This window comes from Haemorhous mexicanus, chromosome Z (genome assembly GCF_027477595.1).
Source record: "Haemorhous mexicanus isolate bHaeMex1 chromosome Z, bHaeMex1.pri, whole genome shotgun sequence".
Taxonomy (NCBI): domain Eukaryota; kingdom Metazoa; phylum Chordata; class Aves; order Passeriformes; family Fringillidae; genus Haemorhous; species Haemorhous mexicanus.
In genome coordinates, this window is record NC_082381.1 from 56310037 (window position 1) to 56337239 (window position 27203).

Below are 27203 nucleotides of genomic sequence, written 5' to 3' on the forward strand. Positions count from 1 at the left end.
TACAGGGAGTTACGCTGGAGGAATTAATGGGGGTTGGGCACTATCGAAGGACCGAAGCCCAAATGATAATGGGTCCAGATAAGGTTAGAGAAGCGATGAGGTTGGTGCGGCTCGCTATGGAACAAGTGAAGGATAGCTCAGGAATACCTATGTATATGGGAATTAAGCAGGGACGCGAGGAATCATTTGGAAGTTTTATAGACAAAGCTGCTGCAGCTATTGAGAGAGCAGGAGTGCCAGAGTATATGCGCGGGGCATTACTTAAACAGTGTGCTTTGCAAAATAGCAATGAGTCCACTAAAAAGGTGTTAGCGACTTTGGGTGCCAACTGGACCATAGAGGAAGCTTTAGAGAGGATGGCTTTGCAACCGACGGGCTCGCAGGCTTTTTTAGTTAGTGTTATTAAGGAACTAGGACTAGGGTTGCAGAAACAGGCAGAATCCACACAGTCACAAGTGCTTGCAGCTCTTGCTCCTCTCCGTGCTTCCACCGTGGCTCCAGCAACATCCGAATGGCAGCCGCGCCCAGACACAAGTCGCTGCCGTGACATCAGCGCCACCTCCTGTCTTCAACCAGCAACAACAGGGAGCTTGGGACTCGACTTGGCAGCAGCAGTAAAAGTCACCCTGATGACGACACGGCCCACTAAAATCCCCACTGGAATATATGGCCCTATAAAAATTGAAGGACAACCTTATGGAGGACTGTTGCTGGGACGATCTTCGGTTTCTATAATGGGACTGTTTGTGTTACCCGGTGTGATTGATGCGGATTATCAAGGACAAATACAAATTATGGCTTACACTCCCTTTCCACCGCTAACGATTGAGGCAGGACAACGCATTGCACAATTTATACCACTTCCACAGCTTAATAGGGGAGTGCAACCATTGCAACAGACCCCTCGCGGTAACCAAGGTTTTGGATCCTCTGGTTTAGCAATGCTCACAATGGACTTGCACAGCAGACCCAAAAAGAAGGTGAAAATAACCTATGCAGGAAATACAATTGAACTTTGGGGCTTATTAGATACAGGAGCGGATACCAGCATTATCTCCCCGGATAAATGGCCGAAGGACTGGCCTACCAAGGATACCACGGATACAGTTACAGGAATAGGAGGATTTACCCTAGCCCGAAAAACACCTCCAGTGACAGTGACGATAGAGGACCAACAATTGGTCACAGTTTTGTCAATAGTCACCTTGCCACCCACAGTACACTGTTTAATTGGGAGAGACGTGTTAGCACAACTTGGGGTTGTATTATCAAATGAGCACCCTTTGGGGTAATTGCCATTGCTTGGACTTTCCCAATTCCACTTACATGGACTACAAATACCCCTGTAATGGTTAAGCAATGGCCTTTAAAAAGGGAAAGTTTGCTACAAGCACATAAACTAGTGGAGGAGCAATTTCAACAAGGACATTTACAACTATCCACTAGTCCATGGAACACTCCTATTTTTGTGATTAAAAAGAAGTCAGGGAAATATCGCCTACTACATGACCTTCGAGCGGTTAATGAACAGATGGAAGCCATGGGGGCGCTACAACCTGGGCTTCCCAATCCTGCCATGCTTCCACAAGATTGGTCATTATTAATTATTGACTTAAAGGATTGCTTTTTTACCATTGAATTGCACCCCCAAGATACTAAGAGATTTGCATTTACCCTGCCAGCCATTAATAGGGGTGGGCCAGACCAGCGGTTTGAATGGCGAGTTTTGCCCCAGGGAATGCGGAACTCACCTACGCTGTGCCAATTATATGTTGATGCAGCACTCCAGCCCTTGCGGGCGAGATGGCCTGATACCATTATTTACCATTATATGGACGATATCTTGTTCGCGCAAGCAACACCCTTTACACCACAGCAGCTGCAACAAATTCAGGCCACGTTAGCAGAATCGTCTCTTGTAATTGCTCAAGAGAAGATGCAACAGTCATCCCCTTGGAAATACCTGGGCTGGTCTATTACAAATCAAGCAGTACGTCCACAAAAGCTGCAATTGGCAACAAAACTTTCAACCCTTAATGAGGCTCAACGCCTTTTAGGGGACCTTCAATGGTTAAAACCTATAGTTGGAATCCCTAATTCATTGTTGGACTCTTTGCGGCCATTACTAAAGGGTACTGATCCAGCTACCCCAGTGACTGTTACTCCGTTGCAGGGTGCCGCCTTACGGGATATCTTGCGATGTGTTGAGAGCGGTTTTGTGTCTCGTCGTGAGCCCACCTTGAACATTGATCTTACGATATGGACCACACCTGATCATTTACTTGGGGCACTTACTCAACTTCAAAAGAAAACGGGGGAGCTAAGGGTATTGGAGTGGTTGTCCCTGCCCCTACAAGCCAAAAGGACAATTAATACAAAAATTGAGCAAATAGCAACATTGCTTAAGAAGGGGCGCACTAGAATAGTGGAAGTTACTGGAGTAGAACCTGCTACCATTTATTTGCCAATAAAACAGGAGGACTTGGACTGGTATCTCCTTAATTCGGAGGAGTTGCAGGTAGCACTTTTAGGAGCCGGAGCGCAAATACAAACCGGTCCACTAATACCACGTCACCTACAATGGCTAAAAGACTGGGATTGGGTAACCAGACCCCTGCGCTCAGAAAAGCCTATAACAGGGTGTACTACAGTTTTCACAGACGCTGGGAAGAAATCTCGGAAAGCGGCTATAACGTGGAAAGAGGGTTCTCGATGGAAACATACCCTTTTGGAAGCTGAACCCGAAGACAGCTTACAGACGCTGGAGCTGCTTGCTGTCGTTTGGGCATTGAGCAAGTTCCAGGGACCCCTGAACGTGGTGACGGATTCATATTATGTAGCAGGCGTGGCTCAGAGAATAGAGGATGCCGCCGTTAAGGAAGTACAGAACAAAAGACTTTATCAACTTTTAGTACAACTTAAGCGGACATTAAGAGCCAGGACCGCAACGTACTGCATTATACATATCCGGAGTCATAAGTGGGAGATTGGTTTAGGAGAAGGAAATGCAAGAGCAGATAAACTAGTTATGCATGTGGCAGATGATAACATGATGAAAGCTAGAGAAGCCCATGACAGATTTCACCAAAATGCTAAGGGACTAGTAAGGGAATTTAAGATAAGCATCCAAGAGGCGAAGGCCATAGTGAGGGCCTGCCCTGTTTGCAGTCACCATAATAGTGGATTAGGACTTGGGTGCGGGGTAAATCCCAGAGGGTTGGAGTGTAATGCTCTTTGGCAAATGGATGTTACCCATGTTTCTGAATTTGGTAGGCTTAAGTATGTTCATGTTACCATAGATACGTACAGCAAGTATATTTGGGCTACTGCTCAAACTGGAGAAAAGGCACTTCACGTAATACGACATTTGACTAGTTGTTTTGCAGTTATGGGAGTACCCAAGGAGATAAAAACAGATAATGGGCCTGCGTATGTGAGCAGAAGAATAAGTCAGTTTATGAGGTCGTGGGGAATTAAACATGTTACAGGAATACCACACTCACCTACTGGCCAGGCTATCGTGGAAAGAGCAAACGGGACCCTCAAACAATATTTGCTCAAACATAAACAGATAACAGACCCTCAGGAAAGGTTATATAAAGCCCTTTATGTTTTAAATCACTTGTGTGTGTTCGGGGATGAAAAGCAACCGCCTGCTTTCAGGCATACTAACAGTGGAAAAGGCAAGGAGGATAAAAAACAGACAGCATGGGTACGATATAGGGACCCCAAAACAGGGATGTGGCACGGTCCAGCAGAAGTTATATATTGGGGAAAGGGTTATGTTTGTGTTTCCACCCCTACAGGATCGCTGTGGATTCCCGCCAAATGGATTAAACCCGACCTTCATGCTCGATCAGTGGGAGAGACTGTCACCAGCAGATCAGAGGAGAGTTCAACAGAAGTTGACGTTGGTATTGCGACCATATTTGGAGACTTTAGCCCCATATAACACTTTTGCTCTTGCAGCCCTTGAACAGGAGCCTGGCAATTGGATTTGGTGGGTTGGGGAATACGCACATCGAGAGCCACCCACCTTCCAGCCGTGGAGGCATCGTCCTTGTGTCAGCTGTGGACAAGTACTTTGTGAAGCGTGGGTCGCTTTTCGCTGTGGGGGTTGTGGCAGAGTATTTTGGGTTGAACAAAGAGAAATTTACAGACTGTGGTGTCGATGGTGCCAATCTAATGATTTGAGAGAGAATGATTGGGCACTGGCATTAGAAAGAGCGAACGGACTGCCTTATGTTCAATTTCAGGAGGCATACGAAGCTCCGGAACAACTTTTATTAGCCTGGGCACGGTGGCAGGTTACACTTTGGATTAAAAGACAACAAATTGTTATAAATTCCCATATTTTAGCAGCTAGGTGCAGAAACAAGGTTCCATTTTTGGGGACAACTATAATTGGGCCCATACAACAGGGCGTAGAGCCTGAGGCTGCGTTGGACAATTGTATTGGGAGATTGCAGCGCTTGCACCTTGGAGAGAAGAATAGGAGAAGAGGGAGGAGAAGGTAATAATGGGGCCGCTAGGGACTTTACTACTAATGATGTGCGGCGTAGGAAGTATGGCCATAGTAAATATAGACCCCCGCCAAAATATATGGGTTACTTGGGCCAATCAAACAGGACAGGATTCATTTTGTTTGTCAATGGCTACACCTGATGACCCCTTTCGAACATGTTTGATAGGTGTTCCTTTGGAAAACATGCAAGATTTTGCAATTTTTAGAAATTGGATTAGAAATTTTAACAGTACATCCAATGTAACAGAACTGAGTGACGATGGCAATGTTACAGTCGCTGCCCTTCAAGTTGTCAGAAGGTTGAATATTTCTGGTCAGGAACCTCAAGAATTAGAACTGTTAGGCTCTAAGCCCAGTGGTGGATGTATAATGTTTGGCGCTACGACACTAGGGGGAGTTAGAGGAAAGCGCCCATTAAACGGAAGCACATCACTGTATCCACTAAGCTCTATATATCAAAACACCACTGAATACTGTAACAATACTGTGATGAATACATTTTTTGGGAGCTCGGATGATGACAAACCAAAGCAATTGCCCCCAGGGATATTTTTAATTTGTGGAGATAGAGCATGGGCAGGAAAGCCTGGTCATTCAGTAGGAGGTCCCTGTTACCTTGGCAAACTAACACCTTTTGCTCCCAGTATCACGATAGTTCAGAACAAGACACAGAGGACCAGACGAGCTAGGCGTGATGTACACCAACTGGGGAAGGAATGTGATGACGGGGTAGAACTGTGGAACAGACCAACAACTATCATTGCCTCATTATTGACACCAGGGGTAACTGCAGCACATGCAATCACACAATTGAAAAAATTGGCCTGTTGGACAGGAAAACAAATTAATATTACTTCTGAAATATTGGGTGAACTGGTGACTGATGTCGACAATGTGAGACATCAGCTACTACAAAATCGTGCCGCAATAGATTTTTTGCTTTTGGCCCATGGACACGGGTGCGAGGATTTTGAGGGCATGTGTTGCCTTAACTTATCCAGTCATTCAGAGTCAATTCATAAAAAGTTACAACTGTTGCACGACAACATGAAGAAACTTACTGTTAATTCAAATCCTTTTGACGCTTGGCTGAGCTCTTTAGGAATTGCTGGCTGGCTTAAGAGCTTAATTATGATGTTTGCAGGACCTTTGCTTATTATAATATGTATTTTGCTTTTTGGGCCTTGTATATTGCAGTGTATATTAGCACGGATTAGAGCATTTACAGACAGCCTTTTTGAAAAACATGCAACCCTTCTTGCCCAAAAAGAAAACGGGGGAAGTGTGGAGAGTTTTGTGCAGGGCTGGCTTGAAGAGAAGGGCCATGGTCAGGCTGACTTGATAGTGCTGAGAGATATTTAGGCCAAGGGTAGCTCCAAGAGCAAAGTTTCCCTTGAGAACAAAGAAGCTTTATAAGAATGTGCAAAAAGAGATGCGAACGCGGAACAGAAATTGTTACTTAACTACAGGAATGTAGAAGTTGTTAGTGATAACTCGCAATGACGAAAAATGCAGCCTAACCAATAAGGAGCTATGATTTTGCAATATGTATGAGCTGATTAACTAGTATATTTAATCATGAGAATAATGATAATAAATTGAGACTTGCTGATGGCCACCTGGTGTCCGAGTCTCCCTTCTCCGACAAAATGTAAGCACACAAAATAGTAATTTCTCTCTTTTTTCTCCACTTTGGGAGGAAAAAAATAATTAATTTTAACTTCTAGCACTTTTATGACAGATTGGATGGATTCCTGTGATGTGCTATAACCTCAGATTATAAAACTGCTACTATTTTGTCTCCAAGATTAAGTGCAGGATTAGATAAGCACTGAAAGCAAGGTAATTGTGCTGTGGCAAACATCATTGCAGTAATACCACGCTGCAGCTCAATTTTCTTTCGCCTGATTATCCACATATACTTAAGAAAGGATAAGCACCACCATTGTCCATCAGGGGCCACTGCCTGAGAAGAGAATCAGAGTCACAGAAGTTTCTGGAAAGCAGCAGAAGGAAGACCTTTTAGTACTAAGGAAAGAGGTTTGGAGGATGTTTTGGCTGTCCCTGAACATACCACAGACCTTCACTGGTAAGAGAGGGCCATGAGTCAGGGCACCTCCCACTAAATGCTGTCCATACAGTTTCTCTTCACATGTACGCACAGAGCGGCAGCAGCTCCTTGGGACCCACAAAGCAGATTCGCAACTCCGTCCCTCTTGTTGAACTTTTAAAAGTCAAAAACTTCACTGGTACACTACTAGGTCATGACAGTCAATGTTCAAGCTCCTCAAGCCTCCATCCTTCACAAGAAATACATCTGACCAACCCAGCACCTCCCTTCTGTTTAAAATTAGGAGCTAGGTAAAAGTACAGAATTTTCTGCGGAGTAACCTTTGCGAAATCTTCTTCAATTAAAATTGGTTTTGCTGCTCCAGCACTTTTATGCAGCATATTATCTATCAGTATGCTAGTCATGAGGACACTGTCTTTGAGTTTTAAAACTCAAAGACAGTTTTGCATAAGTGACCAAGAGCATCCAGTTCTTCCTTGCTATTTAATAATTCGAGTTAAGATGGGAGTCAAGATACGAAACAAAAATTTGGTGCATGCTATGTTTTGAGGAGAGCATCCATGGATATTCTTTGCCTCCAGACATCTCTGGGAGAAAACTTAGAGATGGGTGCCATTTAGTGCTCCAACTTTTATATACATATATAAAAACAGAAAGTGCATCCATCAGTTGGAAAGTTAGTACAGTAATAGATGCTTGAGAAATGTAAAAAAAAAAAAACAAAAAAAAAAACAACAACAACAAAACAACCAACCACATGATCTTTTTAGTACAAAAAGCAGCAGTTCCTCCAATCAGATGTAGAAACAGGGTTTAAAACTGGCGCAGACTGTTTAAGCCATCAACAACTCGGAAGGGTTACACAGTATCCAACTAAAGAGCAATTTAGATTAAAGTCAATTTTTCACCCTTTCAATTATGTAATATCGATAAAAGGACGCATGGGAATGATGCCAAATGTGAATAATGCATCTGGCAATCAGCTAGAGTGCACAAACAGAAGGAATTTCCCTACCTGCTGTGGAAATAATCCCCTCTGCAGCTAAGTATTGTTTTCTAAAAATAGTCTTTATTTCCAAATCAAAATTTTGCTCCCTTTTCTTGATCTCAAAATGTAGTGCTCCACACTGAGAGAAACCAGCAGACTGCCAGTGGTGCATGCCTCTCGGGCAGAGGTTTCCAGCAGCCTGTTTGGGCTCTATCCTCAGAGCCACACCACCCTACAAACGACTCTCCTTCCACCTTCCTCAGACTGCTCACAAGAAGGTTCCACACCGCATGAGAAGGGAGATCATTAAGTTTCACAAAACCGACACATGGCGCAGCGTTTGCACTAAGAAAAATATAACGCTGCCCAGCTTTCCAGGCCAACTCCCACATGTACCTTTACATGTGAGGAAACATGGAAGGAGAAAAGCAGACCCACTCTTGAGTCCAGCTTCAACAATAGTCAGCGGAAAAGACAGGTGATGTCCTATCACTGGAAAAGCAAACACAGCTGCCACACAACACTGCAGGACAGTCATGAACATGTTATGAATACAGAGTATGCTAGAGATTAAGGAAAATATTGATATCAACAGAGAACAGTAAAAATTAGTTGCAGTTTGTTTAGTAAGTGGACTGAGTCATAGATTACAGAGAAAAACATTTTACATACTTCTGACCAAAGAATTCAAAAAACATTCTGGCAGATGAACTCCAATATTCTCTTTTTCACAAGAGAACCTGTGTAGACAGGCTCTGAATTATCCCAGAGTCCCTAGGAAGATCACAGAATTTTGTGGACAACAGCATAGCTAGGCAGGAGTCTCATTTGCTTCTTATTAAATAGCAGAGTGCTTCTCTTACTGCACCATTCACACGTTACCTTGCCAAAGACAGAAGCATAGTATTTTCCACCTAAGTGTCAGCATCTAACAAGCTATTGACAATGATGAATGGAGTGTAAGTAATTTGTTCAGATGTTTCTTCCAATATCAAACATTTTTCTCCATAGAACTGTATAAACTGGTTAATTTGGTCTGGATGTTGGGACAAATTTAATCATGAAAGCAGAATACAGTGGTAGAAAATAAACCATACTACAGGCTTTTGTTTCAAACCACCACATTCATACTGCTATTTAAATGTCAGTCACATTTATTCAGTTGTTTCAAATGGAACATCAGATGCAGCCACTCCCAGAATTTTTGTTAATCTTCTTCCCTATGAAATTATTACTTTCTGACAGTTTTGACTGTGCCTCACAAGAGCCATATTATGCAATGAATGCAGTCATGTGGAAACAAAGCTCACGCTATTTTAAAACAACTCTGTTTAAATGCCCTAGACTGTCAAATATGTATCACCCAAAGTGACTGTTGTAGTTTTATTACTGTACATAAACCTGGAGGAAGCAATATTCTGTCGGTCACACCAGCATAACACTACTGGCAAAGGAGTCTGCATGCCTAAAGAAAAAGGGATCATTCATGGGCATAGTACTTTGTTGCCCATTTCTGGAAAAAACGTGCTTTAGATCTTCCTAGCTTCAGGATGTATGATAGATCTGCGGTGGCATGTTAACATTCAAATGGGGTAATGTCTCCTTTTTAGGTGCTCTGCAGATATATATTAGAAGTAAATGAACAACCTAACCTGCTCCCCACTGGTCAGTCTAACATCTGTATGAAAGCAATTCTGTATTAATGTCAGGACTTCCAGATTCACCCTGCTTTTACAAACTCAGGAAGATTTCTCTAAACTTTATTTTTCTGCTGCACAGAGGTAAACCCATTAGTTTGTATGAAAGGCAAAACAATCGACTGATTCCAAAAGGTGCAAAGGATTCTCCTGCTCATCAATGTCTCACTGCTGTTGCAGTTGGTCCATGAAAGTTGACAGGCATTAAGTTCTCCAGCATGGCTGCTAAACTGGCAGTACTTCATGCAGGTTAGCTTGACATTTCAGAAGTCAGAAAACAATAAATGAAATTAAATAAAATTTTTACATTGCATAAAACAATCCAGATGTGCTCTTGATATGACTTAGGACTCTATTAAAACACCACATCATATAAAAAAACATGAGTAAGAACCAAATCAATAATTTAGAATTTTAAAAAACTTCCTGTTTGTCTGGTCCTATCTGGAAAGCTTCATTCATGCCAGCAATGTCAATCTGTATTTCACCTGGTGTTTAACTGCTAGTCAAAAGGATTACTCCCTGGAGCAAGGTCAACACAACTATGTTGCGGATTTCTCACTCATAATGCACGCAAGCCAATAAGCAGATCACTCTTCAACATACTTTTGAGTCATTCTCATACATGAATGTGTCTTCATGGCCTGCATGAAAACAAACTGTGAAAGTCAAGGCTGGGTCCAAAAATCCCTGGGTCATCAGATGTCAGGCTGCTAAATCTGGCATCAGAGACTTAAAGATTTTTGTTCCAGACAGCTAAAACTCTTCCTTCCTTCTAAATGACAGTACTGCTGACAATCAGTGTGAGAGTGTCATCTGAAGGACAACACAGCAGGCACAGACCTTTCACACCATGCTCCCTCAAAAAAAGATGTTTACTTCTGCTGCTGCTGATGCATTCTCATTAGCTTACAAAAATGGAGAACTGAGATTTCTAGTACTAAAATGTGAACTTCATCTTGCCTGCTTCTTAAAACATGGACAGCACAGACACTGAAATTCTTATTTTCAGTACCAGAACTCATTGCCATAATGCTCATAGTACCAAGGGCAGCAGGGGAAGAAACAACAAAGTAAGCAGCAGCAGATGGGCACTGCTGGATGGACTCAGGCACCCTTACCTGCTCCTTATGCCATCTGTTTTGAGTGAAGCCTTTTTCTTGCAAGGCTTATTTTACCAGTGATGCAGCACAATGTGGCATGAAAGGTGAGACACAGTGTTATCCAATACCTTTGCGCACCCATGCAGGACTTGGTATAAAACCATTGCATTTAGAGTTATAATGTGCACTCAGAGTTATAGTGTGAGTTATAAGTCGCAGCAGTAGGTGTGACTAAAAGGGATGGAAAATCAGGATTTGGACAAATATTTGGATTAAGGTTAATTTTTTCAGGTAATATTTCCCCATAGTGCTCAAGAGACAAGATGCATGAGAAGGGCAAATACATGGGTGTTGAAAAGTCAAACAGCTGAATCTATCTTGTGTGCCTGGATCTACAGATTGCTTGCAGTGACCAAGACTCCTGGCTAAAGATGCCTGCAATGGCAAGCAATTGGAAATAACTGTGGATTTTGTATTTAGTTACAAACAAAACAAAATTTAAAAAACCAAACAAACAAAACAAAAACACACAAACAAACAACAACAACCAAAAAAACCAAAACCACAAAAGAATCCCAAAAAACCCAAAACCACTAAAAACCCCCACCTACACTGCACAGGTCTTGCTGTCAGCTCTCTAGATGTAAATCAATTCCTCTGACTTCTATGAAACCATTTTAGATTTAGCCCTAAAGCTCACTAAGTCAGAAATTGTACCCTTGCAGACTGTAACACACAGATTTTGTATTATGAAACAACTCAACTACTGGTGAAACACTCACCCTGACCTTCCTACAATATCACACCATCCCTAAAGCAACAGAACCAAACCTCATTACTCGGATTTCACCCGTGGTCTAGACCCACGAAACAAAAAGGTCTGTTTATTGCTGTTTTCCCAAAGTCAGGCTAAAACAAACATCGCCTATGGAAACACGGCGCACAGACCTCGGTAGGGAAGGTCCGAGCCCGGGGCGGGTATTTGCTGCAGCAGCTGCTCCCGCGGGTCCAAGCGCGGAGGTCAGGGCAGCCCAGGAGCGACTCCCGCACCCCGGGAGCCCCTGCCCGCTGCTGCAACGCGGCCGGAGCCGACTCGGGGGAGGCGCGGCGGCCCGGCAAGCCCCGGCCCTCCGCAGATGGACACCCCTGTAGACCCACCACCCTCCGTGCACATTCACGCATGGCGCACATCCATGCGCGCACCGCGCACACCCGGCCAGACACACGGCCCCTCGCACGCTCACTCATCACGCACGACCGGGCACAGCATCCGCGCAAACCCACTCACCCCGCACTCACTCGAATGGAGACCCGCGCACACCCGTGCATGCCCACGCACACGCCGGCCGCAGCCGAGCGCTCTCCAAGCGCGGGGAGAGGGCTCGGTACCTGCGTGGCTTTGTGGAACTGCTTCTTCAGCCCGGCCACCGACATGGCGAGGGCAGCGCGGAGCAGCCGTGAGGAGCCGAGCCGAGCCGAGCCGAGCCGAGCCGAGCCGAGCCGAGCCGAGCCGAGCCGAGCCGAGCCGAGCCGCGCAGCCGGGGCGCTCTGACTGCCTGCCTGTCCACACCGCACCGCGCCCGGCGGAGGCTGTCAGACGGCGGCGGCGGTGCGGGAGCGCCGTGACGTCAGGGCGGGACGCACCGCCCCCGGCCGCCCCCGCCCCGCAGGTGCGCCGGCAGTGCCCGCCGCGGGGCTCCCGGGGCCGCCGCAGCGCCGCCGCCGCACGGCCGCCGGCCGGGGACCTGCACCCCGCACCCCGCCCGCCCCCCGCCTGTGGCCGGCAGCGGTCGCACACGCGCGGACCGAGGGCTCGTCCGGTGCGGACATCCCCGGGATGAGCACCCGCCCCCAGCCGCGTCGGTCCCGGGCGTGGGGCTTCTCCGTCCTGCCCCCGCTGCGCGGACCTCGGTCTCGCCTCAGCAGCCTTTCCGGCAGGAATCGGAATACTCGTCCCCGCGGGACATCATCCGCCGAAATGAACCCGTAAAGAAATTGGCGGAGCAGCAATGGGGGCAAAAGAGGAAAGCAGTAGCAGAGGGAATGTCATTGTTGGCCAGTTTTCTGAAAAAACGTTTCTGGCCACGCCAGCTTATTTGGGCCTGATCGTGCCTCGCTGAAGCACAGCTGGTAGTCAAACCCTGGCTAATTGGGATTCTCTCAACAAGTGTGCTGTTTTCTTCTCCCGTCAGATTGTCAGTGGTGCATAGAAAAGCACTTCTGAATTTTGCCTGTTCCAGCCTTCTGGTGTGGCTGTTGGCTGGAGAGTAAAAGCCTAGAACCCAGATAAAAGTCATGTACTTTAGCAGTTCAGTGTTACAAATACTAGCAGAACAGTAATTAGCAATTATTAGGCTCTGCCAGCAAAAGACTAAACAACATGAGCAATGTGAGCCAAACACAATGATCCTTCTCTGCAGGCTGAACCAGTCACTGCATATGTGTGCTGCAAATTAGCACAACGGAGATGCACACTCACAGCTCCTCAGCTGTTTGAAGGCAGCCATGCTACACTGGCCTTTAATTTCCATCACAACAAACACTCATCACTCGAGCAGCTAGCATTTTCAGAAGCACCTGTTTAAAGCTGTTAATAAACCCTGTGAGGGCTTGCCATGGTGCTCCACACAGGCTTGTTGCTCCAAACCAAGCTGCCCTGCTGCAGTCATTAGGCACACGTACCATCTCAGCCTTACCAGACATGGGGAAAGGGATGGATGATACCACACCTCTGAGCGCCCAGAGGCAGAGCCAGGCCTCCAGATCACTGGTACAGTGCAGTTCTTGGAGGTTACTTGCAGTGAAGAAAAGGATCTGAAATGGAAGTCCTATGAAAGCTTTTGGAAGCATCATCAACATTGTTCATCATCAAGAATGGCAAAAGAAGAATATCTCTCTTCTCACTGGAGAGTGGGAGATGGTAACAGCCTTGTCCTGAGCATAAGGAGGAGGCACTGCTTTCTGGCCTAGTCCCAGGTCCGCACAGAAACATGTCCATCCACTCTAGTAGTAATATTGTTTTAAAGGATGAAAAATCAGACCATATGGAGATACTAGGCAGAGAGTGGGCGTCTCTTGTGCCAGCCATTGTGCTTTTTAATAGAAAACTCCCATTGTACCTAGTGCCTTGGAAAGGGCATTTCAATCTGAAAACACAGTGAGAACTAAAAAGTAAACCTATGATAAATGCCATAATTTTGAATTATTTTTATGAAATTAAGAATATATTTGTATGTTACTAAATCACTGGCTTTCAGTGGAAACATTTCAGGATCTAGCTTTTGTTGGCTATTTCAAAAGAGTACATTCCTATCCGCTACAAATTTTAAGTAAAAATTTTATAAATAAATAATTAATAAATAGACATATAAATGTCCACTAAATTCAGTATGGGGCTGATGAGCTGGAGATACGAGGAATCCCTCATTTTCAAGGGTATTAGAAACCTTGCTGCTCCCACTGCCTGTTGATTGAAATGATACCTGGCTATAAATCTTTGCCCAAATCGTCGTTGAATGCCCTGACTGTATTATTGTCTCTGTATTCTCATAGCTTAATCTGACACTTCTGCTCACACTTCTTTCCTTTTCTTTTTATTTTTCTTCTAGAATATCTATATTCCTGGGAGCGGAAATCTTTATTAATCTTTGTTAAAGCACAGTTCATGTGTATCAGTGCCAATGCACTTAAAACCCCTTTATGTAAATTAAATAGTGACACTTCTTGGACAAAGAAATTAATTTAGTGGCTGCTCTTCAGTATATCATGTCATTTGTGATTTCTTCTCCTGGAGGAATTTAAATAATGCTTTGAAATCAGCTTTACTGAGACATCTTCTGGTTTTAATTAACTATAGCAAACAACAAATGCTTGCCTACAACGTATCACATCTGATTCTAAAATATTTTTATGTAATTATGAGATCTACACCTGTAAGTCTAAATCCCATTTTAAAATTAATAAGTATGATAGCACTTCTTTTTATTTCATATGGAAAGAAAAATTCTAACAATAACTTAAGAATATCACCGTTGTTGCAGCTGCAAGAAATAATCAAGTGCAAAGACAAAGTGAAGCACAAAGTCTTTTGTAGGTGCAAGCCTAGTCCTTTTGTTTCATGGACTTATGCCATAAGGTTGTGAATCACTATAGTTCTTACATAACATACAGTTGAATCTACACATTTAGAACTGCATTTTCACTCTGACAGTCATTGAGTGAAACAGTTCACTAAATGAAAAATGGAAATATTCACTTCAATAGGGCTTCACGAATTTGATTCATACTTCAATTGATACAGCTTTTTAGAATCTTTTCTCTTTAAAAAGTAGGTAGGTAATGTTTCAACTGCACAAAGTCATGTAAAGCGTAATAAAATCCACTTGATAACTTGCTTACCGAAATAAAATAAAATGCTGAAAGTACAATTAAAACATTAGCAAAAAGTGTTTGCAAAACCAAAAAACTAATTCCAGGAGAAGATGGCATGGATGCTAAGTCCTTACAGAAATTGCAGTGGAAGAAAATCACTCTGTTTAGCACTGGGGTAATAAAATCACATTGAAAACCAAAGGTAAATATAATAAAACTAAAAAAGGAAAACAGACAGCATTATGAATACAAAATTTTCCAGGTAAGTAACACCAAAAAAAACCCCCTAAATATTCTTAGAGCATTCATTCATATTTTACTGGGGAAGAATTTGGGTATTTGTTAAGTTCTGTATGGTGCTATGTCAATAATTGTACATGAAATATTTGTTGATATTTTCACAACACTTGAGTAAAGACAGAAAAACATAAACATCCTAATGAAAAGGAAAGGCTCCACAAAAGGTTTGGTTAATCACTCACAACTGATCAAGAACTGTGTATCTCAGCCAGAAATTAAAAATCAGAACCCTCATTTAAAATCTAATCTGGACTACACTACTACAGGTCAGCTGGCAAAGACTTCTAAATCCAAGCTGTGTAAAACAGCAGGCAAGGAATAATTTCATGGACATTAAAATAATGCTTACTTTTAAAAAGGGTGAAAGATGGCCATGTAAGTGTGAGACATAAAGGAAGCAAACAAAAAATATGTTATTATCTCTTAAAAAATTATTTCCTTCAATGATTAGGAAATATTTTGTCAGTTTATGAAGATAAAAATGTGCACAAAACATAGGCAATAAGTTACAAGCAAGAGAAGATGGAAACACCTAACAAGGAAATAATCAAGGCAGAAAAATATCAATAATCACTATCCTTTTCTTTGTATTACAAGAACCCTTTAATTTTATTTCACACAAACCAATAAAATTAAGAAGCATTAAAATTAAAACAGCATTGTTCTTATCAGTTAAGTATTATTACTCTTCCAACCACAGTAGATATAGATTGAACAGCTGAATTTTTGTGCGTTTCAAGCATGGCATATATTATCCAGGTTTGGTAGGTTCACCCTTCCCAATCATCTATCTCTAGTCTCAATAATTCACAATGTCTATTTTTTTCTAATAGATGATTAACAGATGAGATTTCCTACATTGTCCAAGAGTTCTTCTTTATAAAAGTACAAAAAACTTGATTGGACACGATACCATTAGTCTCACAGTATACTTCCTCAAAAACTGTTCATTAAAGCTCAACAGGTCTTTTGTCCCCACAATCAAAAGAAAACAAGGTCTGTGTTATTTTCCATTGTACCTCAGTAACAAGCACTTTCTTGTTTGTCTTAACTGATGAGAGCCTTTTTTGACAGGATACTTTTGATAAGATTATTGCTGAGCTCTGTCCTGTCTGTCCCAAAGATACATATTTACTTCTAGTCCACGTTGTTTGAGGTGGGCTATTAATCCTGCATGAATTTGTCCTGCATGAATTTGTTATTTGCCTTGTCCTTTATAATTACATACTTGAAAAATGCAGGACAATGCAATAATTAATCTTGTCTTTGTGGTTAACCACCAGCAGTAAACGAGTAAATTTTTGTTAATTTCTCCATTAGTTATGAAGAGAGCATGGACTGGTTCTTTTCAAGCTTCAAATTTCCTTTCATTTCAATTTTGCCAGAAGTTAAATAAGTAGTAAGATCCCTCATTTACTGAATACTGCCTAGTCTGGATAATAAATAAATTTTTAAAAATCACATCTAAAATTAATTTTCAGTCACCTTCATTTCTTTGAATAGGAATTTCTAGCTATGTTTTGTAGGAGCAGCCGCTTCAGCATTACAGCCAAGAAATACCAGAAAAATACCTGCAGACAAGACAAAATCTTTGGCCAATAAATTTAGCAGCAGTCTACAGCTAGGGCTCCTAGCAGCGCAGAATAACCTGGGCCAATTTCAGAGATGCTGGAGGACCTTACACAGTTCCTTATATACTTGCTGCATTGTCCAGGCATTGGTGTCTTAGTAGGCCAGAAGTCCTGAAAGTGCATTTTGAACATCTTCAGGCTGTTTCTAGTGCAGACAAGATGCATGCACACATATGCCTGTGTTTGTGTGCATACAGAAGAGCAAGAAGCATGCTTTAGGTGATCCGCTAACTTGGATTTCTGAATAAAAAATTTTAATCAGCAGAACAGGTAGGCTAAATTGCTCATGTTCTGTCCCTTGTCTCCTTGCAACAGAGGATGCGCTACTAAGCTGCACAGATGCCAGCATGGCCACATCCCCAACTCCAGGGAAACTGAGCACTTGAAAAGGTAAGTATCATTTGTTCTTCATTAAATTAATGAGTGCTCCTTCTTATCTGTCTTGGTAAGCAGTTCCCCGCAACACCATATCAGCAAGACTGTCATAAACAAAGCACTGCAGAAAGGGTAGACATATTTCAGGTGACTTAATCTAATGTGGGCATTGTAATATATTTCATCGGTTTGCTTAATTACAGCTTCATTACATATAGATGTACAATAACAATATGTTCAGATAGAGATCATGCAGAGTGAGAACTTATCACAATTATATTCATGTTGAAAGATTCTAACTCAGTTTTTCAATTCTGTGCTGTAATTACAGTTGTACTGAAATGACTTTTTATATTTACTTTTATTTTTAATCCCAGTGGAGGTGTTTCTAAGTATTTCAACCTTTAGATACTTTTAGCCTACTGTCTTTGTCTCATTATGATGCACAAGCCAATGCATACCTTCTAAAGAAAGTTCTGTCTCTTGAGACTATTAGGCCTGAGAATCAGTGACAGGCCACTTCTTCTCAACTTGCTGAAAAAAATATTTTAGGGCACTAGAAATGCCATGCTGAGGGACCTGGACAACCTTGAGAAGTGGACCCAAGGTAATCTAATGAGATTTAACAAGACCAAGTACAAGGTGCTGCACCTCAGTCAGGGCAACCCACGGTGTCAACTCAGGCTGGGGATGAGCAGATCAGAGCAGCCCTGCCCAGAAGGGCTTGGGGGTGCTGAGGGATGAGAGGCTGGACATGACCCAGCCAATTGTGTCCTGGGCTGCTTCCAGAGCAGCGTGGGCAGCAGGGCCAGGGAGGGGATTCTGCCTCTCTGCTCTGCTCTGGTGAGACCCCACCTGCAGGGCTGCATCCAGCTCTGGGGTCCCAGCACAGGAAGGACATGGAACTGATGGAGAAAGTCCAGAAAGGGCCACCAAGCTGATCAGAGGGATGGAGCACCTCTTGTATGAGAAAGACTGAGAGAATTGGCATTGTTCAGCCAGGAGAAGAGAAGGGTTTGGGATGACCTAATTGCAGCCTTCCAAGTACATTAAGGAAGCCTACAAGAAACATGAAGATTGTTTACAAGAGCATGTAGTGACAGGACTAAGGGAAATGGCCTCAAAGACTGAGAGTATATTTAGATTAGATATTAAAAAGAAATTCTTTGCTGGAAGGGTGGTGAGACACTGGCACAGCTTTCCCAGAGAAGTTTTGGATGCCCCATTACTGCAGGTATCCAAGGCCAGGTTGGACTGGGCTCTGAGCTATCTGGTCTTGCAAAAGGTTTCTTTGCCCATGGCAGGGGATTCAGAACTAGATGATCTTTAAGGTCCTTTCCAACCCAAACAGAATCTATGATTCTGCTCACTTTTCAAATTTCTTTTCTTTTATGAAACAGGTTGTTTAGCAAGGACGAAACATTACAGACGAGATGTGTTGGGAGATGTGGTGGGAGGGAATCACAGAAATACTAGATGAAACTGCAGAACCTTCCAATGTACCCTTTTTTAGGGACTTCATTACAGTGGAAATAATATTCAGAGGTTCAAATAACCAGCGCAGTCAGCATGAAACAGCCAAATTTTTACAACAAATTATATTAGAATATGAGCTTTAAATAACAAACAGACCTTTCAGGTTAGCAGCAGTCACTGAAGCAATGAATTCTGGTTCATTGATGTGCCATTAACCTCTGTCATAACAATTTCTTGCCCAGATATTTGTGTTTTAATTACCACAAATCTGTGTGAGGTTTGGGCACCAACTGGACTTTCTGTACTATTCAATACCCAATTATCAATCTTGTGTCCATCTGCTCATCTTGCTGTCCACAGGTTTAGAGGCTACCCCATCTGTGCTTATTTGGTATACTGAGAAGAATTATCTGCCACCCTTGACAGAGATTAGCAACAAAGTTCACAGATGTTGAGACCTATTCCTAGTGGTCCTTACTGAAAGAACAATGCTAAGACACTAAAGCAAGTCCACGGCTCCACAAGCTTGAAATTAACATGGGTTTGACCTAATTGCAGAATAATTTCTGAGACTTTTGAATGGATCAGAAAGGCCAGACAATGGACAAAAGAAACAACGCAAGAGTGATTGGTCACTCAAATACTTCAGCTGAAATAAGATGATCCTTCAACATCTCAATTTTGACCTGTTGCTTTGGAGGTTGCATCCAGATCCCTCTCCCTCCATTCTGAGCTCATGTTGTTTGTTTTTTCTTTCCACCAGTTATGTAAAGATTGAGAGCTTCAATGAAAACCTTGCAGTAATTACCATCTAATAATGCTGTGTACTGCACCATGTAGCTGATCCCAGGTAAGCACTGAGCCATGGACCTCAAACATAAACACATGTGCCTTGAGTTCTCTAACCTAGGTGTTCAAGCTGGAAAGAAAGAAGCCTTTGTTCTTCAGCATACATCATGCCCTCATTAAGTGGACTGTTCTACCCTCTCTAGGCTTGCTACTGTACGAGCACCAGTGTTAATATGAGCATAGGACATCCCAGGTTCCCAGCCTTGTGTTTCCATCCCCTCACTGAGTAAGAGAAGCTGAAACAGGGAGAGCATCCAAGCCACAGCTTGGCATCACCCACTTTATAGATTTCTTTCTGTTAATTAAGTAACCGGTACACTTCTCTCAGCTATCAAGATGATTCATATTCCGTCTCTTCCCTACACAAGAGGGGCTTTCAGATTTCCAGTGTAGGTTTTTTTGTCCATCATTTGTATGACTGGGCTTGAGTTGTAACAGAGTTTGTACTGTTGTACAGAAAGTGATGAATCGACTGCCAAAGCCTCTGCAGTGGATAAAGGGAAGTCACACAATTAATGAAATTGCCTTATTTTAATTGATTAGGAACCACTGTTTAGACTAACCTCAAGGCTTAAACTAGAGAGAAGAAGAAAAAGGAATTAATTTTTCTGCTTCTGCAAACACAAAATAGATAACAAACAAGTCCCTCTGCTCCACTGACTATAAAAAAAATGCCCAAACCAATCTTACCCTGCAGAAACAAAGATTACTTGTCTATTCTCTGAAGCTTGTACTTCTTTGCTGCAGGGCCTCTCAGGCATTTTCCCCAAAAATGTGACAAAGTAACTTACAAAAATGTTGTGGGATTATCAAGCTGTATTTTCTCATGACCTTTTCTATACCTGCATGAGGAATTCAATGCAACCTCAGAAGGCAAGACAAGGTGAAACCAGCAAAGTTCCTGGTGTTTCTTCTAAGCTTGCACTGCATCGTAGGCAAGACAGAGCATCATAAAAGCAGGCAGCAGATTCCTGTCAGAGCAAAATATCTTTCCAGAAAGGCTCCAGTCTTCAGCCTTTTAGCATTTAAAATGCAATAAATGTGAACACCCCATAAGAAGTGGAAGCAGGATATCAATGAGGAAAGAATAAATCTTGAGCCCTCTCCAAACTACTCAACCCGTCTCTTTCTGAGTAACCTAAACGGGTCATCGGTGTTGCCTAGACAATATTTTATAATATTACATAGTCTCTGGGATTGTGTGGTGGTTTCTTTGAAGCACTGGCTAGCTTTTTTTATTCCTTCCTCTCTACATTCTAGCTAAAAGGTACAGTTTTTTGTTTCCTTTTTTATCTCCAACATATAGACCCACAACAATCATCTTTATCCCAGAGAGCGATAGCGCTATTTTTGAGAACAGTTCAGAAATTAACTAGTTCTCCTGGATATGTTTATGCCAGAGGTTTACTATCCAACTGTTGCAGGGATTCGCAACCACTTCCACCTGTTATTTGAATACTATGCATTTTTTTCCACACACCATTATCATATTTCTCTGTTCCTTCTTGTGTATGATATTTGAACCACCAAGCCTTGCACAAAAAAAAAAAAAAAAAATTAGGGGAAAAAGTGTCTTTTACAAGTCATTGGTGCATTATACAGTCCAAAGGGACAGTATTTAGCAAATTCATGTGCATTTTCCCAGTTTTTTCAATAAAAGTAGCCTTCCTCTACATTGTGTTCAAGTGTCATGTCACAAAGATAAATCCATATTATATTTTTAGTAGAACTCTGATTTGCATGAAACTGCTGCAGTATATGAGGCTATAGAAATCCCTAAGGTGGAACAAAATGAACTTGGAACTAAATGAACTTTCTCAATTCCTGTAAGTACATTGCATTGAAAAAAGAAAAAAAATAAATTGTAAATATTGAGGAATAATGATCTCCTCACCCAGCTTTAGATATATACAGGAGAGACATAGAATCATAGAATGGGTTGGAAAGAACCTTAAAGATAATTTTTTCCCAAAGCCCCTGCCATGGGCAGGAATCCCTTTCCCTAGATCATGTTGCTCAGAACCCCATCCAGCCTGGCCTTGAACACTGCCAGGGGTGGGCATCAGCATTTTCTCTGGGCAACCTATTCCAGTGCCTCACCATGCTCAGAGTAAAGAGTTACTTCCAAACATCTAATCTACACCAACCACTCCCACTTGTCCTCCCGACTACATGCCCGGGTCAGAAGTGCACCCAGCTCTCTTGTAAGCCCCCTTACAGCAGTTCCTTCAGGAAAAGCTGCTATAAGGCCTCCATGGAGCCTTCTGTTCTCCAGGCTGAACAACCCCAACTCTGTCAGCCTTTCCTCACAGGACAGGCATTCCAGTCTTCCGGTCAGCTTGGTGGCTCTCCTCTGTACTCACTCCAACAAATGTCCTTTTCTCCATGTCCTTTGCATGCCAGAGGCACCAGAGGCACCACTGAATGAAGATACTGCTCCAGGTGGGGTATCCTCAGGGAAGAGGGGCAGAGTCCCCTCCCTGGCCCTGCTGCCCACGCTGCTGTGGATACAGCCCAGGACACAACTTGTTTTCTGGGCTGTGAGTTCTCACTTCCAGGTCCCATTCAGTTTTGTGTCCATCAGAATGTCAATTTCATTGCAGGGCTTCTCTCAACCCACTTATTTCCCAGGCTTAATTTGTGTTTGGGTTTGCCCCAAAACAGGTGCAGTTTCTTACACTTGTCCTTGTTGAACTTCATGAGGTTCACATGGGCTCACCCCTCAAGCCTGTGCACTTGGATGGCATCTCTTCCCTCTAAAGTATCAACTACATCATTCAGCTTGGTGTCATCTGCAAAGTCACTGAGGATACATTTAAGCCATCTTTGCATCTCTCTAATTAATGAAGAGATAGATCTGCTTCTAAATCAGAAGTTAGCTGATTCATCTGTCTATTTTCAGATTACAGGACTACCTTCCATTCTGTCAATAGTCTCTAAAAGATAAACTAGATTGTCACCTTAGATGGGGATTCTTCAGTAATTAAATGCCTAAAATTAGGCATTTTGCTAATTCTATTGTTGCTAGGGGCAGAGTAGAAGAGAAGACTCTTGTGTAGAGGGAGGGAAGTACATTCTTCTATTGTATCAAAAATACAAAAGATATGCAGAAGACAGAATGTTACAATGGGATAGATGTAGATGGGATAGATGTAGATGGGATAGATGTAGATATTTCCACTTCTTACTAATTGAAGGTTGTATAAATAAACCAGTCTTTGACACTCACATAGCAGATAATGTTAGGTTTTCAAGACTCAGAATTCACTGCTTACCAGTTGAGTCCACAGGATTTTCCCAATGCTATTATTTTCCTAGAGAGAATGCAAACTGCTATAAAGAGATTATTTAATTCATTACAAAAATACCTGAAAACCTCATAATGATGGAAGGAAAAAGAAAGAGACTGAAGAGCTATTTATAGAAATAGAGGCAGATGCATTTCAATTTGAGTTGCCTTTTCTATATTATTTGAGGAATCCTTGTAATCTGACATTTCCTCCCCCTTTTTCATTAATACTTCTTTTTTTTCTTGTTTGTTTGCATCTATTTCAGATACTGTTCTTAATTTCCTATTAGAAGACTGCAGCTGAGTGTTGAAAAAAATCACTTGTTTGATGTTTTTTTAACTTATGAGTGACCTTTATTTTTTGTTGAATAGAGGTTTAGAGGGGCAAGTCTTGAAGGCTGCCTTCTAGGAGCAAAAATTCTTGAAATAAGACAATAACTTAAAAATTTACGACACTTTTTGAAGCAAGAATCTCTTTCTAATCATATCTTTTCCTCATGGTTTGAAAGAAAGATCATTTATGGGTTTGTTATGTTTGCAACGTAACCTCTTTGCTTGTAATGCCACATTCACTGCAATCAGTCAATTTGTCTTTTAAATATAGCAGCAATTTACACTGAGGCTTTGCTAAACTGCCAAAACAGTACCCCAGAATCAATAAAAATATGCTGGTATAAGCATTTGGCATTTTGAAAAAATAATTTTGGTGGAAACTATTTTGAAAATATTTTCTAAAGGAAATATTATGTGGGAGTGAGGAAGGTAAACTAACAGAGGGAAGGAGAGATCTGGTTAACATGGGAGGTATCTCCTCTCCCAGTTAAACAAACAGAGGCAGGCTTTGCTGAAGTCCCAATGAAACTTCCCTAAGACATGTATGTAAACAGAAGAAGTAAACTTTATTTAATTAAGTACCTATAATGTTTTGTTGAAATGCACACAGACCGTATTTCATAGGTAGGTTTTTAGAACAAAGGATAACACTGGTAAAGTCAGGCAGGTTTTTGGTACATTTAAAGGGTCCATAACTTTTTGCAGAAGGCTTCTTTTTCCAAGTATGCCACTGGAGATCCAGTATAAGGGAATATCTTTCCCTGCAGACTTGAAGAACCTTCTAAAAGATGATTTTAAACTTTCAGGGGTGCAGTCCTTGCTCAGCACATTAACTATAATGTTTTACTGACATTCTGCCCCAAACTCCCCTACTACTTCATGGTCTATACTTCTTAAATTAAACATTCATATTAAAGGTAAGATGTATTTATCCATATAAAGGTAAGAATCCCTGTTTTTGCGCAGTTTCATTTGCAAACTGAAATTTAAGGTCTGATTTTCTTTTAAGAGAAAGTCAGACCTGCTGCATAGGAGATAGAATTTGTGCAGAATCACTTTTATCTCCCAAAATTTCATTTGATTTCATGAAGTTAAATGTAGACAACCAAGAAACAAAACCAACCAACCCAAAACAACAACAAAAATATTTTCTGCAATAAATTCATCCAAATATTAAAAAGTAATACTTTATTTTCTTTTGAAGAAGAACAATGAAAAAGAATAAGAAGACTTGCCTTAGGCCTGCTATAAAGAGAAATGCTTAAATACTCATTTCCATCTGTTTGGTTTTTCAGAGCCCCCTAGAGTCTTCAGAACTGCTCAAAGGGGAACTGCTCTTCACTTGCCTCTGTCATAATGCTTGAAAATAAGGACTGACCCTGGATCACAGGTCATGTAGCACAGTGCTGTCATCACACCATTCTCACTAATGTAGTTTTAAATACTTCAGCAACATTAGTGAATACAAGACAAAACAGGCCACCTGCTCCTAGATGTTGATGGAATGCCAAGAGTCTAAGATGATAGTCAGAAACAAACAATTGAAGGAAGCGCTTACTGCTTTCCCATTCAACATCCAAGAATTCAGACAGTGCCAAACTATAAATATCTTCAGTTCAAGCTGCTTAAGGTCAGTGGATTAGCATTAACAGTAAAAAAACCTCAGTGCATTAAACTCTCTTATCATCACAATTAGCAGACATGTTTAGAAAGCAAAAAACAGCACAGAGCAACTGCCACAGAGCAATTAAGTACTGAAACTGTATATTGTGATTCTGTGCTCCAAGAATATTAGGCTAAAAATTTTTCAGCTTTGTTCTTACAGCTATTAACCAGCCCTTATTTTTAGATCACTTCCAAAATCTCAACATTGTGTTTTCAGAAGTTATTCATAGTATATGGGAAAAGACCAAGCACAATCGTTATTCCATGGAGTACGTACAAAGAGGCCCAAATCCAAATCTTTCCAATTCCTATTCTGTGTGATCAATCTACTACATTATTTTTATCATATGTTTAGATAGTTTGAGTTATATCACTGTAAAAAGAGGATAAAAATGTGCATCATATCAGACATCCAAATTGTATTAATCATTCAAGGAACAGTTTTTCACATACATTTTCAAAGCAGTCATTGACAAATTCACAACCATGAAATCTGTTTTCCCTTGCATATTTCCTCCTGACCCTCATTTACAAAACTATTTTCTTGTTGTCCTTGTTCTTTCATAATCATTCTTTCCCTGCATATTTTATCTATTTGGTGCACTGTTACACTTTTGTCTTGATTCTTTTTGCCAGCTGTTTTGCTCTCCAATTTATATGTTGTATTTTACTTCCTCTGTATGCCATCTTGGATCTTTCTGTTTCTTTCCCTTCGTCACGAGGATGCAGTAGGAAGTTACATGTACCTGGGATGACACTTTTCCTTCTGATGGTAGGTAAGGAGGAAACTAGAAAAATTAATGTCCAAGTCATCAAACAAATGTCTTAAAAATAATGGCCTGTGTTTATGGTTCCTTGAGAGATAAAGAAGTAGCATTAGTGACACCAAACACATTATCATCTAAAAGAAGTTGATTACCGTAATGTCTGGTCTCACTCATCCCATGAGTAAAATTTTAATGTATGTCCTTCTATCAGATATGGTTACCAACATGTTTCTAAGCATAAAAGCCAATGTATGGAGAGGCTTCAGATGGAAATTCCCATATTGCCTTAGTTTGGATGAGAGAAAGATTAGTAAGAGATTTTGAATACTGCAAAATGTTTCCTTAAATATAAGAAATAGAATATTATCTCTGTAAGAGTGTGAAATTTCCAAAGGAAAGACAGAATTATAGGATGGTTCCCAGAGAGGTCTCCACTTTGGTTAGTGCAGTGTTCATGATCTGCATGAAGTTTACAGAAAGAAAACTGAGCACTTTGAACCCACTATGAACTAGTTATTAGTGGATAAGCATCTTTGCTTATCAGCTGGAAATAGAGAAAGAAAACATTTCTATTTGCCTCTTTAAACAATTATATGAAGAATAGTTTTCCTTCATTTCTATTCCCTGTATATTTACAAATTCTGCAGCAGTGTCCTGTGTTCAGATTTCAAGTTAAAACAACTGGCTGAGTTAAGAGCAGTTACAACATCATTAACTAACCTCAAGGCCCACTCTTCCTTTGTGTCATGATCTTTGCAGTGACAGAGTGCACTACTCATACATCCCTGTCACTCTAATATCTTTCTTCAGGAAAAAGAAAACCAAACTGATGTACTCCTTAGGTGTTTTGAAAATGGATTTGAAAGGAAGAAAAGTTCTTCAGCTACAAACAGGTGTTTTTTGTTTTGTTTTGTTTTGGTTTTGTTTTTTTTTTTTTTTGGTTTTTTTTTTTTTTTTTTTTTTTTTTTTTTTGTCCTGTTAGGGTAAAGCATTTTGAAACTCTGTGTCACAAAGTACTTTTTAACATTGCTGTAGCAACAGTGGTGGGGGCTTTGTGTTTGGGGGGTTTTTTGTTTGTTTGTTTGTTTGTTTTTTAATGAGATGATGCAGTCACTACTTTAAGAACTTAGTGAAATAGCACTTTGGGTGCTACTCAATCTAAAACTTCCTGGAGACAACAATTTTCCTATTGAATTTAAGACTGATTTGTCTTGTGTGAACTAGGACCTCACTGGGCATTCCTACGTGATTGTCCACTTGCAGAAGGCACATGAAAAATTTTGCGATGCTCCTGCTGTACTTTTGACATTTGTCTTGGCAAGGTTTTGGCTGTTTTTGAATTTTGAGGAACTGCCAGCTCCTGTCCCTGTCTGACAGAGCCAGTGCTAGTCCACTGGTGACAGTGGCACCCCTCTCAGATAACTTGTTTAAGAAGTGGTGGGAGGGGGAGCAGAGCAGAGAGTGAAATCAAACTGTGCAACAGCAACTGCAGCTGGAGAGAGGAGTGAGAGCATGTGAGAGAAGCAGCCCTGCAGACACGAAGGTCAGTGGAGAAAAGGGGGAGGAGGTGCCCGGGCACCAGAGCTGAGATTCCCCCATCGCCCATGGTGCAGACCATGATGAGGCAGCTGTGCTCCAGGGTGGAGGAGATACTCAGCTAGAACCAATGCAAAATCCCACACCAAAGGTGTGACCCCATGGAAAGGAGCCCAGGCTGGAGCAGGTCTGCAGCAGGACTGTTGACCCTGCAGGGAACCCATGCT

At 41.7% G+C, this 27203-nt stretch overlaps 1 protein-coding gene across 1 annotated transcript in view; it reads right to left on the reverse strand.

Moving 5' to 3' along the window:
- The window catches only part of SH3GL2 (SH3 domain containing GRB2 like 2, endophilin A1), a 96096-nt gene extending 84178 nt beyond the window's left edge, over positions 1–11918 (reverse strand). The window contains exon 1 of the mRNA XM_059874001.1: positions 11774–11918. Coding sequence (XP_059729984.1) covers positions 11774–11818 — 45 coding nt within the window. The 5' untranslated portion in view covers positions 11819–11918. The remainder of the gene's footprint in view (positions 1–11773) is intronic.
- Between the last annotated feature and the right edge of the window lie 15285 nt (positions 11919–27203).